This window comes from Trachurus trachurus (assembly GCF_905171665.1).
Source record: "Trachurus trachurus genome assembly, chromosome: 15".
NCBI classification, from domain to species: domain Eukaryota; kingdom Metazoa; phylum Chordata; class Actinopteri; order Carangiformes; family Carangidae; genus Trachurus; species Trachurus trachurus.
Window position 1 is genome coordinate 25,446,912 of NC_139906.1, and position 17,194 is coordinate 25,464,105.

The 17,194-nt window shown below is 40.6% G+C and overlaps 3 protein-coding genes across 5 annotated transcripts in view; 2 read left to right on the plus strand and 1 right to left on the minus strand.

Moving 5' to 3' along the window:
* tmem254 (transmembrane protein 254) overlaps positions 1-17,194 on the plus strand; it is a 312,289-nt gene that overhangs the window by 71,485 nt on the left and 223,610 nt on the right. The gene's annotated exons all lie outside the window — the stretch shown is intronic.
* The window catches only part of plekhh2 (pleckstrin homology domain containing, family H (with MyTH4 domain) member 2), a 136,044-nt gene that overhangs the window by 46,454 nt on the left and 72,396 nt on the right, over positions 1-17,194 (plus strand). Inside the window, exons 25-30 of one of the 3 annotated variants that reach the window (XR_014595968.1) lie at positions 259-400; positions 533-669; positions 1,212-1,341; positions 1,743-1,829; positions 4,067-4,216; positions 5,601-5,880. Coding sequence is in view for 2 of the 3 variants with exons in the window: in XM_083987996.1 (XP_083844122.1) it covers positions 259-400; positions 533-669; positions 1,212-1,341; positions 1,743-1,829; positions 4,067-4,216; positions 5,601-5,786 (832 nt within the window). In the remaining variant the exon portion in view is untranslated. Of the gene's footprint in view, positions 1-258; positions 401-532; positions 670-1,211; positions 1,342-1,742; positions 1,830-4,066; positions 4,217-5,600; positions 6,015-17,194 lie in introns of those variants that run through there. The other 2 variants (XM_083987996.1, XM_083987997.1) reach the window with 2 other exon arrangements.
* epcam (epithelial cell adhesion molecule) lies at positions 8,995-11,869 on the minus strand. The gene is made up of 9 exons (XM_083988082.1): positions 11,571-11,869; positions 10,893-10,997; positions 10,529-10,787; positions 10,366-10,431; positions 10,209-10,275; positions 9,991-10,089; positions 9,687-9,884; positions 9,516-9,557; positions 8,995-9,400 (listed from the first exon to the last, which is right to left on the minus strand). The coding sequence occupies exons 1-9, from the start codon at positions 11,629-11,631 to the stop codon at positions 9,377-9,379; spliced, it is 921 nt and encodes a 306-aa protein (XP_083844208.1). The 5' UTR covers positions 11,632-11,869; the 3' UTR covers positions 8,995-9,376.

The window sequence follows — 17,194 nt, forward strand, 5'->3', positions numbered from 1 at the left end:
AACCAGGACAAGATTTTACAGTAGTAGAAGGAGATCAACATCATTCACGACAGAGGTAAACTGTGAAAGGATGAATGAAAAGTATCAGTTAATTTATTTCAATATATCCCAGTTTAATGCAAAATCATTTCACAACACATTAAACCTTGGAAGTTTGATAAATGTTGAATCCATCTGTCATTATTTCTCCTGCTACTTCTCCTTCCCTTTGTTTGATGTCTCCTTTTATCCTCTGTGTCTGTCCCTGTCCCCTCCCAGGCTGTACTTCTCTCACCAGGTCCGGGGGGAGTCGGACAGGGAGAGGATGCTGCTGGCTTATCAAACCAACGAAGCCATTGTAGGTGGACACTTTCCTGTCAACAAAGAGCTGGCTCTGGAAATGGCTGCCCTGCTCGCTCAGGTCTGGAACTGCATCGCTTTTTCAGCAACTCCCCATATGTTTATCATGTCAGTTAGATATTGAATGTCATGGATGAAGCTGCAGGTACAACTAACACATTTGTTGTTGATTGATGAAACTCCTTGTGTTCAGATGGAGTATGGAGATTTTGAGCGTCCCTTCTCTGCTCCTGGATCAGCCCAGACCAAGTCCAACCAAACGCTGAAACAGGTCCTGGAAAGATTTTACCCCAAACATTACCGCAGAACGACGTCTGTCGAGCAACTCAGGTACCTGAACACACGTGATTCAGTTCACACACGTCTCAAACGTATCCACGGGTGACACATCAAAGGAAAATCCACTATAGAGCGTCTTATATTTTTACTTTTTACTGTACTTTTTTTTGTTTGTTCAGCATGTTCACTTTGAATGGAAATTATGGCTTTTACATTATTACATGTTTCTGCTTAGGGCTTCAAAAGAAAATAGACAATGCTTCCTAGACAGCTGCATGTTTCAACATACATATGGTTGAGAATTCAGAGAGATTGAGAGTTCAGAGTTGCTATTCAGGTTGAGACTAGTTATCTGGGGTAAAGAGGTGACCATCAAGGTAAGAGATAATAATGAGGCTCACATAAGAACAGAAATCAGACTGGTCATCTAGGATCAGAATTACACTGTTCAAAATCTTAGAAAACAAAAAGCATTCATCACAAATCTGAACATTGATGAGCAGATTTAAGACACGTTGTTTCCCCCACGCATCAAACTACGACTGTGGTTGACTTAACTATAAACTATCCTTTTATCTCCTCCCCATTCTCAGGCAACTGTTGCAGCGTCTCTCTGCGCGCTGGGCCTCGCTCAGAAGTCGAAGTTCATCAGAGTGCATCAGAATCTACCTGACCGTTGCCAGGAAGTGGCCTTACTTTGGTGCCAAACTGTTTGAAGCAGAAGTGAGTGTGTGTCTGAGTGTATGTAACTATAATCTCTTGTAAATTAAAGTTCAAGTCTTATCATCACTATTATTTGCTCTCATCTCTGAGTGGAGAACAAATACAGATAAACATTAAGTAAAAATCAAAATCAAAATAAATAAAGAATGAAAAAAAATTATTACATAAGGACATAGCAGGTTGACAAATATGATTCTTTTATTTCGGTTGTATTCAAATGAAACGACAAGGCATCACAGAGTAGCAGATGACACAACTTCCACAGCCCTCATTTTTTCTGCTGTGGCCACTGATCTGCCCACTTGGCCTTATGTTGTAGATCCTTGTGCTCATCATATTTTGTTATAAACTGGAAAAGAATGAATAACTGATTTCACTTCCTTCTCTGTGTCTGGTTTCAGTCCATTACTTCCTCTCCAGAGCAGGGTGTGCGTGTTTGGCTGGCAGTGCATGAGGACGGTGTCAGTGTTCTGGAGCACAACTCTATCGTAAGCATCTCCACCGCTGTCCAGACATGATTCCTTTTGTTGTGGTATTGTGTGTCATGTATCCTGTGAAGCATAATTGGTTCCAGTAAGTAAAGTGATTTAATGCTAAGCAAAAAGCAGATATCACAACAATGTTTAATTTCCCCTGGAAACAAATAGCTCCATATGATCTATACCAGCGTTTCTCAAACTTTTTTCAGTCAGGGCACCTTTCAAAAGTGCATAAAATCTCACGGCACCCCTGTGTAAAATATAATTCAAAATGACACTGCATAGCCTAAATGTAAATGTCCTGTTTATTTAGACGGGACAGTATTACAGTATTTATGCATAGGTGCCTCTGTAGCCTACATATGCACACACATAATAATCCGCAATGTGAGTGGAAGAGAGAAAGGTCTACATGCGCAGCGCGCAGGCACGCGTTCACATGAATATCCACCGGCGTCTCCGCTCCGTTCTGACTCCGTTGCGAACAATCAGAGAGTTTCCACCGGTGGAAGAGGAGAGATGAGGCTGTGACTCACCATCAATGTGAGACGTGAGCCTGGTACGACGCATTTTTTTCATAGCGTCCGGTGGACACGGACCCTACTGCCCGTGACCAACGGCCGTGTCCACGGAGCGCTCTCTCTCTCTCTCTCTCTCTCTCTCTCTCTCTCTGAACGCTGCCGAAACGAGCCGCCAGCGCCGCTTGATATACTGTATCAGGGGTGGAGTGGGGCAGGGTTAGAATAAGAAAAATAAGACATATGGGTAGCTATATTTTGCTATTTCCTTCAGAAGTGGGCACCAGCTAGATCATGGATTTGTATTAAAAGTAGGCTACAGAAATGCTGAATGGGGTGAAAGAGCTGCAATTAGTGCCACTCAAGGATTAACGCTGCTGACCATAACATTACATCCAGTCAGGTATATTTCCCCCTCCCTACTCTGCTCTGCGAATGGATCTTACTGACAGCGCGCTGCACACGCCACGGTTTCGGGTCTTGTCCTACTCACCAACATGCTTCGGTGCCCATAAGTTCCGACTCTCAAGTGGTTAAAATCCAGAAGTAACGGTACCGCGTACCGACCAGGTACCGACGTACCGGCCCACTTAGCACGGGCTGTGTTGTCTTGTTAAATTAATATAACTTATAAATAACGTGACACACGGGCAGGACTGATAAGCTTTGCTGTTTAGCTTCCGTGAGTCGTTCTATTTTTAGCCGTAGCCGCTAGTTTAATGATAACTTTCTCAGTGACTTTTCTCTAGCGCGTTTCCCATTTCCCATGAGGCTTTGCGCCATTCTACAATTTAAGAACGAACAAACATTGCTGGTTATTTTATATGTTTGGTCATGAAAATTCAGTTATATCTGAACAAAAAGAATTAGATAAAGACAGGAGGCTAAACAAAAATCATTTAGTAGTCTGGATTGATGAGAGTCTGCGTCACTATCGCAACCATGAGTGAGATGTAAAAAGACAAGAAGTGGTATAAATAATGGTTGGACTGTTACTATCAATTAATTCAAGGAAACCTTGAAGATTATCATGAGAACATGATTGACTTACATTAGCCTCACTGAGGCTGGTCATAAAGGCCGCATTACCGCGCAGGGTAACCTGTTTGATGGTATGCTGGAGCATGTTGGCTGGGCGGCCGACCGGGAGATCTCCTGGTCGTCCTGATAGCCATTCCGCAGCTGATATATATATAAATATATATTTCAACTCTGAGCGCTCCGAGTGCCGCAACCAACAAAAAAGGAAACTCCGACAGCTTTTTTCCAAGCTCCATAGGATCTGAATGGAAAGTAGACGGTGGACACGGCCCCTTTGCATATATAAAGAGAATGTATTGTATGAAATGTCAGAAGAGGTATTTTTTTCACGGCACCCTTGACGCAGTCAGACGGCACCCCAGTGTGCCGCGGCACCCACTTTGAGAAAGGCTGGTCTATACACTCTTAAATTACTTGTTTATATAATGTATTTTAGTTTGAGCCAAAACCAGGTAGCTGAAACTTGCGGTGACTTGCTGAAACAGTGTACAAATCAGGTCATGTAAGAGATGTGTCACTTGGCCATAATGAAGTGTTGAGTGATTGAGATTGATGAGGAAAATTTTAAGAAATTTTGGGATTTTAGCACAAAGTTGCCTGCAACATACCAAAATATGAAGAAGAGTGCGGTTCTGAACACTGGATGCACTGTGTATAATAAATAAATCATTCTGCGTCTGCGTTTAGAAGCCGCTGGTGTCCCATCCTTACAAGAGCCTGATGACGTTTGGAGGCTGCAGACAGGACTTGATGCTGGTGGTGGGACAGAGCAGTGGGACCAACACCAGCAAGGACAGACCCACAGAGAAACATCTGTTTGCCATGGACACCTCCAAGGTTAGTGAGAGATTTACACCAATCATTTCATCCACCTCCTATTATGGTTTTGGTGCATCAAAGATGCTGTTCATCTTAGTTTTATGCTGCACTTATCACACAGTATGACGACGACGAGTAATGATAATGATAACAGATTCATTCAAATAGAGTATAATACAATCTTACAGAATTCAACTTATTTTATTGTATAGCATTTGGTGCTGACAATACTGGTATATTACAGTATAAAACAAAGCTACATCACTAAGATGTCAAAGATTCAAAATACGGTAAGTGTTTTCTTTTTGGGAATGGAGTGTTCGATTTCCTGTATGTGTTATTAAAACACTGAGTTAACAGATGCATTTAAAATCAACACCACAAAAAAATTAGTTTACATGAATCTGTGTAACAAGTGATTAAACCAGTTACTTCCAGTTCAGCTGAACTGCAACATGAGTTATAAAGTAAGTAAGCTGTGAACATTGCAGCTTTATCAGTTTCCTCTTCGTGGTGAAGAACAAGCAGACCGCAGCTGCAGCAGAGTTGACACATACAGTCCGAGCCGAACCACCAGGCAGGCACAGCTCTATACTTACACAGCCTCACACTGAAAAACATATACTGCAGCATATTTAGGTAAAGGTTGGATAGTGTGTGCCAAGGCCATGACTGGGAGTGGTAACTTAAGTTAAGACATCCTCAGGGCTCATTTTAATGCTGTGTTTCTTGAATACAGGCTGTGTGCCTTTCTCTGTGACTAAGGCTTTGATACTTTCACAGTATTAATATAAAACCTAGAGCTGTGAAATAATGAAGAACAAAAGAACAAGACATGGGAATCTTAAAACCTTAAAGAGAATAAAATAACTGAGTCTCACTCAATTGAGGCTGTACTGATTTTTGTTGCAGTTGTCAAACAACAGACAAAATGTGTTTTAATTGAAAGTTGTTAGTTGACATTTTAATGATATTGACCATATGTTGACTCACACCATTGATATTGTTGAAGGTGAAGAATCCTGACTTATTTTGGATGTCTGTTGAGTTGGTTTTGGGGGAGATCTATGTCCTGGTGAGATTTATTGAAAAAGCATGGACATTAAGACAGAAAACACTGTATCCTACGTATCCTACTACAATTTACTGTTGTTGGTTTGTATATTTTGCTACTCTAAAATTCTCATTGCATGGATCTATGGATATAGACTTGTGAGACTTTAATATCCATCTTTGGATGTTTGTATTGTTTAGTGTCTTGTAAGCCCACAGGCTGGACACAATAATGTGCATGGCACTGTGCAACAAATCAATCAATGATTACACGATTTCTATGTGAAGTTAAAGGTTCACATAAATGGAAACAAACACTGACATCCCTTTTCGTGTATTTGGTCAACAGATCAGGGAAATCACCCTCCTCATATCCAGTTACGTCAACAGCGCTCATCAGCAGAAGGCCACCACCCACCACCTCTCTGCCCCGGCCCTGATGGTGGCTCAGCCCGTCTGCCTGAAGAGCAAAGAGCTGAGGAGCAAATCCCCCCCAGCACAGGGACGGCCCAGTAAGGCCCCCACACTGCTGTGACGCTCCCACTCCTCTGAGAAACACACTCACTTTTACTTCAATGTATTTACAGCTGCAGTTCCACTCATACGTAAGTGGCACAGAATAATTTCAGGTATGTGTAACAGGCAGTGCTCTGCCTACTGGAGGTGAAATAGCATCTTGCTAAAGCAGCTGAGGTGGCAGCAGGTCACTGATCATCATACAGGATCTCTACAGTCTCCTCTCCCACAGAACACATTACACTGCAAAAACCAAGAATATTTGTCTTATTTCTTGTCAAAATGTCTCATTTCTAGTCAAAACTAATCTCTTTCCACTTAAAATAAGACTCATCACCTAAAAATGAACTTGTTTTTAGATAATTTTCACTTGTTTCAAACAAATATTCACTTGAAATAAGTAGAATAATCTGCCAGTGAATGCAGGTTTTCTGTGCTTGTAATAAGAAAGAAAAACTTGCTCCACTATCAGATTTTTCTACTTATTTCAAGTGAAAATATGTTTGAAATAAGTAAAAACTGTCTGAAAACAAGCTACTTTTTAATGTGATGTTTCTTATTTTATGTATAATGAGATTTGTTTTGACTAGAAATTACATTTTGACTAGAAATAAGACAAATATTCTTGGTAAGATATTTGAGTTTTTGCAGTGTATGAGATTTGGGCTTAAACTGGAGCTTGAGCTTTATATGAAGGTACAATAGAGTCTGAGAACAAATGAGAAGCATCCTCAGGGGACAGTCTGTCTCCCTGGTGAGTGTCTCTATTATGTCCTGACTCCGAGAAGGAAGGTCAACAGCATTCACTGATGCACTGAGCGCTCTGGGATGTCTCCTCAGTCTGTACTGGTCGCTCCTTTGGTAAAGATGCTGTTTTACAGTTAATATTTCTATTTCTACCTGCAGAAATAATGCAACCGTACGCAGTATAGAGGAAGTCTTTACGCTTTATGAAGAAATTATTATTAATAACAGTTTTGTTTTTTGTTTTTTACTTCCTCTGCCCTCCTGTAGGGCCCAGGTGTTGTATGATGAAGGATAGGAGGCATTAACCAACCACAGCTGAAGAAACTGTTCAAAAAGAGCGTAACCCAGCTGCAGTGAAAACATAACGCGTTGTGTGTGACCTGCTCACGACACAACAGACGTGATAAATGTAGAATGGGATGAGTTAGTTTTGTTGAGAAAGACTGAACTTTATAAGGGGAAACCAGTCTGTGTGCTCGTAGTTACTGAACAGCCAGGAGAGCTGTGAAACTTTAATAGAGTACAAACACTTGAACACACTCTCTGGTGGAGTGAGTGACCAAAGTCAGCACATTCATTTCGGGAAGTATCACAGGGTCAGAACAGAGAAGAGAAGTGCGTTTATGAAGTGTCATTTAACGGCAAATGGGAGGAGAAGGTGAGAAGAGGTTGGTGTAAGGAGAACCTGCAGAGAGCGAGGATGTTTCCTGTTGTTGCAGGTGTTTTACTGAAGGGACAGGATGAGACAGTGACTCCTAAATGACACATAAACTGGAAAACAGGACATTTTTTGTGTAAGGTACTTTAAAAATGATTTCCCCCCTCCCTTTGCTCTTCCCCCTGTATACAGCGAGAACTATCAGGTGTTATATTTATTTGTCATATAAATTACATTGTATTTAAATCAAACTTTAAATAAATGATATAATTTTACAAGTCTAATGCTTGAATAAACTTTACTACACCAAAGTGACTGTCTGCTGGTTCATTCATTCAGGTAACAAACCATATCCTCAGGGAAACCAGGACGTTTTCCCTTCTTTGCCCGCCCCTCCCCCTCTCACCTCCCCCGGCGGCTCCTCATTGGTCCAAGTGAAGATGACATAGTGATACCTGACACAGGTGCCTGAAAGCAACTGACACACCCTCATTCCTGTAGTCTCTCACAAGAGAGAGAGAGAGAGAGAGAGAGGGACAGAAAGAGGGGGAGGGTACGATATATGATCCCTGACTTGCCTGAACTAGTTGGAGAAATGCTTTTGTGTGTTGCTACCTTTTTATATACAGTCTGTGGTTGCTAAGGAGACAAAGAGGGGGAGGAGTCACAGGGGAGAAAAAGTGGGTGAAGCAAAATGGCGTTAAAGCATAATAGACAAATGACTGATAGTCATCTGGTGGCTCACAAAGCTGAAGGGGAATAAGAGGAAGTCTATCGTCATGGTTATAGATCAAACATAATGCTGATATGTATTTTCAAAATAAAGGTAATCAAAACAGATGTATTAATTGCCATTCATTTTTTTTATAAAGTTTTATTTTTTGGCATTGTGTTTTGACTTGAGAAAGAGAAGTCTCCACTGTGCCATAAGGGTCCAGGCTGCTGAGGTGCAGTGTCAGAGACGCTAATCACCACTGTGATCATGTTTTGACAGGAACCCTGAGGAATTTTGACTTTTACAACTTTGGCCTGAACAGTGCAACATCACAGTGTTGAGTCTGTTGTGTAACCAATTCCCATCTCTCACTTTCTTGTCCGTTTGTCCAGTTTTAGACTCTTCCTGGGCCGCCGGACTTTGACTCTTCATCTGACTTGCGGCTAAAACCTGCATTACTGCCTTTAGTCAGTATGTGTTGTGTACATACTTAGAACCTGACCAACAGGCTGAACGTGATTCCAAACTGTCTCACAGATGCAGCTAGAAATGACTAACAACCCTAAAACCTCCCACAGAACTCACCACAGTCTCAGGTGTTTTTATACTGTTGCAGGCGAGATCTGTGGTCATGTCAGATGAGAATGACTCATGCAGAGCGCAGGTGTATTTCCCCTCAACAGAAAGTCTATCAATACGTTTTCCTGCTATTGCAGTAAAGGTTTCATTTCTTTAAAACTAAACAAACCATTCTAACAGATTGAGAAGTGGACGGCCACACCCCACCTCACCATGTAAACACAAGAGCATCCACCTTTATCAAAGCAGCCATCTTACATGACTTGAAACATCAATGTTTGAATTGTCAAATGTGCTTGAACTAGAATTACTCGACGAATTAAGGGTTTGATTTTATATCTGCATCAATGTCAGAAGAGATTTGATGAGAGAATTATGTATAAAGTTAAGATAGGATCACAGTGGCTTCCTGTTGTTGTCTTCCCTTCCCCATACAGACTGCTGTAATTTTCCACTGAGACAGAGGACACGGTCCTGTGAGTGACACACCTTTACAACAAAACCAAACCAGCACAACCGGGAGTCTTTCAAAACATTTTATTAAAAACAATCCATCAAACACACATTAGTAAGAAAGAAACTGTACAATCCATGATGTAGACTTTAAACCATTCAACAAATTCTAACATAAAAATTAGGCATGTGCCAAGTATATTTTAAAAAGCACAGTTCTTTATGGCATATAGATTGGATGATGAGTTAAGACATTACACAATATATAAATAAAATGGCCGAACAAATAGTGCCAACAAAAATATCAAACAGCAAGTCGATTGTTCCTTTACAATCTACTTTCAATCCTCAAGTAAAATGGTAAAAATGGCACAAATGGCACACACCCAATGCAGAGACGTTCATCCAATGGTTATGTACAGGCAGGCTCTTCATAGTTCTTGCTGCGACGAGGACTTTACAAGTTCTCCATTTCTCTGTGCTGTTGGAAAGAGGGAGGGCGTAGAATCTGGTTAGTAAATAATTGTGGTGCAACAAGAAACTTTTACACAGAGCAATGTTGAAAACTCAAAAGTTAGACAAGTTCATCATCTCACCTGAGCCTTATTAGTAGGCCGCTGACGCCTTCTGGCAAAGAACTGCAAATAAAAAAAGAAAGAAAGAAAAGAAAAGAGAATTAGACCTCCATTATTTTACTTCCTCTGAAATCAGAGACCACACAGCACTGAACACAATGATGGTAGAATGGTTGATGCACATGTACTCACCAGAACCAGCAGGCCAATAACCACAGCCAACACCACCACAACAATGACAGCGATGATCCCGCCAGACAGGTGCTTCATGGTGAAAGTCGGGGCCTCCTCATCCACATAGTACACCAGGATGTTCTCCATCTCCAGCTTCTGGCTTCCCATGGTGGGCATAAACTTGTCCTGGTTTTGGAACAGAGGCAGAACCTTCACCTGCAGGAGGAGGACCAGATAAGGAAATGACAGGGTCAGTCCACAGGCCTGTGTTTGAGCCTCATACAAAATGAATATGTCGTCAGTGCATTGTGAAAATACATACATCTTTCTCCATGTAATAGGCCATATTGGTCAGGTCGCTCTTGCGGTCTCCCATTGGCTTCTTCACATCCACCACAAGCAAGCGAGCCTCGGGGTCGTACTGCAGAAGGACAGACAGGAGATTTTGTTTTGAGATGAATTTCTGAATTTCAAATATGCTAAAGGAGGCAGTCACAGCCAAAGTTAAAAAACAAGAAAAAAAAAAAAACATTCCCTCACCTCGACATTCTCCACCAGGTCCTTGTTGAAGTTCTTGTAGCGCTTGTTAATGGCATCAGCGATAGCACTGCAGTAGGGAACAGATTACACCTGTGAGACTACTGACACTCTAAACTGAAGAATAAGGCTGGGTCTGTTTGCTTTTGTGTGCACTTACCTCTTCAAATTGGCAGCATTCACTGGGGTGTCCACTTTTTTGTGAGTCAGCTGGAGACGGATCCAGCTGGAGAGAAAAAAGGAAAAAAGAGACACAGTGTAAATATTTCAGGATGAGAGGTTGTAACCATGATGATGATGGTGATGATGGGGGCATTACTTACTAGGTCTCCACCAGCTTGTCACACTTCAGGGTCTTGTCTCCCTTGTCAGTCCTGCGCACGCCAGCGCTGTTCACACACCAGCACTCCTCGGTGTTGTTGCACTGCCTGGCCCTAAACTTGCCATCGGTCTCACAGTCTGGGTCATAGATGCCATCGTTGTCCACGAAGGCCGTCTCCACTGGCTTTCCTCCTGTGCGGGTGCTCAGGCCCTTTTTAGCTCTGAACATCTCAGCCTTCATCAGGAAGCACTTTGGGACCACTGAAGGCAGAAAAAAATAAATAAATAAGGTACATCATGAGGAGGGGAAGGGGAAAACAGGCCGGACAGAGAAGATTACAAAGATCTGATCATATCATGACTTACATTTAGTGCAGTCCAGGTTTTGTTTCTCACCCGCGCCAACCAGCACGTGACATGTACAGGTAGGTTTATCCTCACAGGTGGCCCATTTCATAGTTTCACAACCACCTTTAAAAACAAAGAAAAGCATTACGTCACCACAGGAAGGAATGGCTCAAATTTAACAACCCCCTGCTGTGATTGTGTTAAACAATCATATAGTTTGACAAAGTCCTATATAATATGCTTTGGTTGGAAATACAAAAGACACATTAAATAAACGAGAGGCCTAGTTTAACCCAGAGTATTAGAAGGGTTTATGGCACAGGAGCATAAACAGGAGGGGGCAGGTAGAGCAGGTAGAGCAGCAGGTTTACTGAACCTGGGCGTTGGTTTGTCTCTCTCCCTGAGAGCGGGACAAACCCTCCCAACCCCCACTCAGCAACCACATCCCCCAACACCTTTATGTCTCCACTAAACATTACACTGCAGAGCACACAGGTGAGCAGGACTTCGCTACACACAGTTTAAACTATATTTTAACAATTATGTTTAGTATCTGAAGTTATTCATGAACTAAAACACAGAAAAGAAAAAATAATAATACAGTTGAAATGAGATAACAGAAGCACCGAGTCTACAGTACTACAAACTCCCGAGACACTTTATTCTAACAAAAGATGAATAAATGGAATTACTTACAGCTCTGAGCTGAGGCTCCCGCTGCAAAGGCAGCGAGGACGAGAAGAATCCAAGTTTTCATGTTGATTAATTAAAAGCTAAAACAAAGTGTCCTCCTCGGGTTTTATCTGTCCGTCGTCCGCAGAGGTCAAAGAAAGAATAAAGAATCCGTCGACGCTCACAGGGCTTCCTTTGCTTCCTGCAGGTGTGTCCTGGTCAAACCTGTTTGGATAGAATCTCAACGAGAACGCGCACTCTCAGGTAGTGACTAAAAGCTGCGCGTGCACCACCGCAGGTAATTATTGACTCTCTACCTGTTGTTTGTGTCGAACTCACACAGAGCTGCTGGGAAATCAACTCATATATATAGGCAATGCAAAGCCCCAGGTCTCATGACGTAGTTCAGGGGGTGGGGTTTAAAAAAAACGCACCTTTTTTCCGGTCTGACCATATTTGGTGACGGCCCAACTCTCTGTGATACTTTCGGCGAGTTTCTTTGCCCACAGGCAATTATTGTGAAACTTATTCGTAGAGTTTCATTCATAGGCTAATATTGAACGGAATATTTTTTATTTATTTTTCTATTAGTGCAAGGACAAAACATTATGGGATGTTTTTTAAACATGGACAGTTGGACTTAAACAGGAAGACAAATAAGTAACTGGCCTGATCACTATTATATTTCTGGAATATGTTTTTTGTCACAGTTTCACACATTTGTTTTTCATGTGCAGCCTTCATGAATTAACAGTTCAGATAGTCCAAAGCCATGTATTTATTGATATTCATGGGTTTCCAATATATTGAATCATTATAATAATCCAGTTTTATATTGTGTAATGTGGCATCTTTTTTTTTCTTTATGTAAAGCTTCTTTGGGTCTTTGAAAAGCGCTATATAAAATAAATGAATTATTATTATTATCTTCATAGTTATTAAGACATCACATGAGTTCAAAGCCGGTTATTGTACTGGTTTTATTCAGATCACCTAAAATATCCAAACATGTGTTTAAAAGGCACAGTGAGAAAATGTTTGTTTACAAGCGGGGAAGCATAGTGATATGATGACATCATCACCTGTCTGAGCAGGTATCTGACAAGACAGAAACCTGAGGTTGGGAAACATTTGTCGGGTGTTATGAGTCACGCCTCACAGCTCAATCACAGCGTCAGATCTCATAATAGAAACATTCTCACCAGCAGTGCACCTAACTGTATGTCATTCAACAACAAGAAAAGCTACCATACTTGAAGTGTTTACCTGAGACAGAGCAAGAAACAGCCAGTTTCATTTTATCTTCCCTTTATTTTGTCTAACTTACAGGAGTTAGTCTGTCATGCTGTAATAATGCATAACCTCATGTTTGATATCATTTTACAGTATATTTAGGCTACTACACATCCTAACAGCTTTTCAAGACAAGTAAGGATTTGTGTTTGCTAAATAGGAGGATGTAGTTCAGACAGTTAAAAAATGTTTTAAAGGAACAGATCGACATTTTGGAACTTGGGTAAATGACTGCCATCGGCCAAGAAAGTGTTACATAACCTCCTATTAAAAACACATTTAGATGTTTTCACACTTTTTCACATTGTTTCAAACAAAAAGGATATACAATTGATGATGAGTGAACATGTAGGAAGAGCCAAACAAGCTTACGCAATTGTTTATATCTGCTCAACTCATTACATACCCAGGTATCTAGTTCTGTCAGGTGCTTCAGCGTTTCTGTGGTTGAGTAATTTTCACCTGCTGTGTAGTGCACCTTGCCATGACTGTGGATCTGTTTTCTTTTTGTGTCTGTTTCAGTCAAGGCTGGGTGTGGCCTTCCTGCTTGTTGTACACCTGCCTTCCGTCTAGTGTATCTGCTACTTGTCTTCTCTGCATTCATCTCCACATCGCCCAGAGACCTCTGCAGTGAACCAGCTAGTGACTACTTAACTGTAGTGTTTTATCGTGGCTCTTATTCACCAGTGTCTTCTCTTTGTTCTCCCCACACTCTGCAGCCTACAGCTCTGCCAGGCACTGCACCACCTCAAACCAGCCTTCATCTGTTGGACTGAAGCTTTTTCTAAATCCATTTGTCCGCCAGCTGCTGTCTCAGTGTCTCTGCCTGGATCTTAGCTAAAACCATATTGTCATATGGGCCAGGTACTGGGTTCAACGTATATGAAAAAGTCAGTCAAAGTCAAAGTGTCAAATCAGCATTATCAGCTGTTTTTTTAATGTCTCGTCTCCATTAGAGGACTGCATTTATTTCAGTGCTGGGCCATTAACGGCGATAACGTGCTGTGATAACGCGAGACTCTTATCGATAGGAATTGCTGTATTTGTGGACATTTTGCAGATGGGTTTAAGAATCTGCACAAATAGTATTGATGACATGATATGTCAAATATGTAGTAAGTTGCTCCTTTACTGCTGTGTGTCTCTTGCTATAGTGCTAATAATTTATTTTTGCCATTGGGTATTAGAATATATTCCAATATATTCAATAATGTTATGTTATCAGAGGCTGTTCATGCACATGGAGACAGAACCTGTGTAAAATTCCGTAACTTTATTCATATTTAACAAAATATAAAATTAAACACCAAAGTATTGAACATGAATTTTCATTACCAAATATCATAGTAGAACAGCTTTCTCCAGATAGGTCACGTATTTTTTGAATGTCTTCAAAATTCAAATCTAGCATTTTAATCTATAGATTAAAACTATCTATCGATATATCTAGATTATTCTAGATTAACTACAGGATTGCAGTGAGATTAATCTGGATTTAAAAAAATACAACTCTACTAAATAAAGGGATAACAATAATGATATAGTAGAGTAAACCTTTCTTTTTCTTAAACAGCCTGTTTGGATACCGTTTTCCCTTTCCTCCACACTCTTCAAACACACATCTGAGCTACATACATCTCTACCTTCACTCACAATTCCTGGCCCTCTTAACAACTCAGTCCATCTTTGGAGCAGTATTATCTAAAACCAGTCTTTCAAAAAAAAAAAAAGTACCCAGTTACCCAGTAAAGAAACAAAAATGAAAGAGCATGATGTATTTCTAAAGATGGCAGTTTTGTCATTAAAATTCAGGTGATTCAAAAATTCTTGGGGAATTTCTTGGGAATTAATTACAAGAAGTGAAACTTAACATGTCAGTAGCTGTCATTTACCAAACCTCTCTAAGCAGGGACACATTTGAAAGGAATCATCTGGAGAAAACCCAAGAGAAAGACGAGAAGACTGGTTCAGGAGCCAGGAGGTGTTTAGTTGAGAAAAGGGACGCAGGGTGTGGCAACCTGCCTGTCTCTACATGGGGAAAAGAAAAAAAAGAAGAGTGCAGAATTAAAAAGTGTGTTTGATCTAGCCACAGACTGGATGTAATGTAAAACCATGACCATAAGCCTCATGACTTGAATGTCAAGCAGTAACAAAGGCTGCAGAAACAGTTGGAAGTGAGTCTAAATCTTAACAACAGGTCTTAAAAACAGTCCCACTTTCCCTCCTTATCTGTCCAGTAGCAGTTGCCAAGGATTTATTACTTTGTTTGAAAATATGCATGGTCATAATGTACATATATTTGACCATACAATGAAACACTGTTTGTGTTATCTTATACTGACACCATGTGTGTATAAATGGCATTTGCCAAGTAGGACAATACTATATACTATAGATAATAGCAGTAAGTAAGTCAAGTCAGTTCTGTTGACATTTACCAGGTCAGCTGATGTCTCACTGCAAAAACTCAAAATCTTTCCAAGAATATTTGTCATATTTCTTGTCAAAATGTCTAATTTCTGGTCAAAACTAATCTCTTTCCACTTAAAATAAGACTCATCACCAAATTTTCACTTGAAATAAGTAGAAAAATCTGCCAATGAAAGCATGTTTTTTGTCCTTGTAATAAGAAAGATACACTTGCCCCACTATCAGATTTTTGTACTTACTGTATTTCAAGTAAAAATATGCTTGAAAGAAGTAAAAAGTGTCTAAAAACAAGCTACTTTTTATGTGATTTTACGTATAATGGGATTTGTTTTGACTAGAAATTACATTTTGACTAGAAATAAGACAAATATTCTTGGAAAGATTTTGAGTTTTTGCAGTGCACTGGCTACATGTCAAAAAGGAAACAAAGACATGTGTTGGATCATGAAAAAAGTGGCTTAAATTCCCTCAGTACTTTGATTAAACTGGTTCTCATACGAGCATCAGAAGTGATTGAGCTATATTCCTTTGTTTGAAATATGCGTTGTTGCTATAAAATGATACATGTGGTAGAAGCTGGAAGCATCCAAATCCATCGTCCCTGCAGGAACAGGGGAATGAAAGTCATTTTGGCATTCTGTCCTCTTGTCTACGGCAAACAGGGCAAACAAAGGCCCTTGGGGCTCTTCCACTTATTGTGCGGAGCTGACACATAAGCAGGGGAATATGGGTGTTGCTCTTCCCAGAGGTTTAAGATGTCAGGGCAGTACATGGTATGGTGGGGTAGTCCCCAACCCCAGGGTGGAGGAATCAAGACACATGTGTAAGAGAAGGCAATAGAAGAAGCAGTTTGACGACACAGATTTGACTCTTCGGAGAAAGACGAAAAGAATCCCGAGACCCAGAGGAGGGGAGTCCGCACTGTCTCCCCAGAAAAGACTCAGAGCCCACCAGGTGACGGGGAAATATGCGGTGAGTGAAAATCTACCTGTTTCTTTTTCTTTCTGTGTGTTAATTGTTTGTTACTGGGTCATCTTATCTCATCAAAGGCTCTGAATTAAACTAATAAATGATAATACAAAAGAGGCAGGTTAACCACTCACACGATGAGTAGTTTAATGACCACCGGGGCCACCCCCAAGGTGTCGTCCCTACCTATTAATTATTTGGGACTCTCACACCAGTTTTTAGAACTGAAGAAGCCTGAAGAGGCAACACTTCCTCAAGAGCCAAAATAACTCCATTTGCCTTCAATTTTAATGACTACGATGACCTGGATGACCAAGAAAGAATCTCAGAGAGAATACAAAATTAGAATACCTGAATAAAGAATACATTTTTCTTGGTAATTAGTTAACAGGAATTCACTTAATGTCCTTTGCCAAAAACAAATAAATGGAATAGATAGAAAGAGCGCTTCATTAATCCCACGGCCAGCTGCAGCATAAAAACCACTGAGGTGTGTTAGTTAACAGACTGTAAACTGATAAATTGTCACATACACACACACATAATAAGCTACATACTGTATGTAGTAGTGCAAAATAGATGACCTATAATAAACGTTTTAGAGGGAATGGTTAGCTTTTTTGTACCTTTTGATATAGCTAGGCTATCTATCCCCTCCTCCAGTCCTACATAACTACAATATAGAATCTATTGGAATTAATACCGTTGAGGGAAAATCTGTTTGTTGTACAGAACACTATTGAATGATGAAACACAAGCATTCATACTTTAGATAAACAAAATGCACTGACCTTTCATACTTCAACATCACAAACAGTAACTATTCCCTATCGATTCTAATGGCAATTCACGTTGCAGATGGGGAAGGAGATTATGGCCACTGTCATACACTTCTCTGCCCCAGTTGCAGTCCCATAGGGAGGCTTGATATGATTTACAGTAGACTGTCCCACATT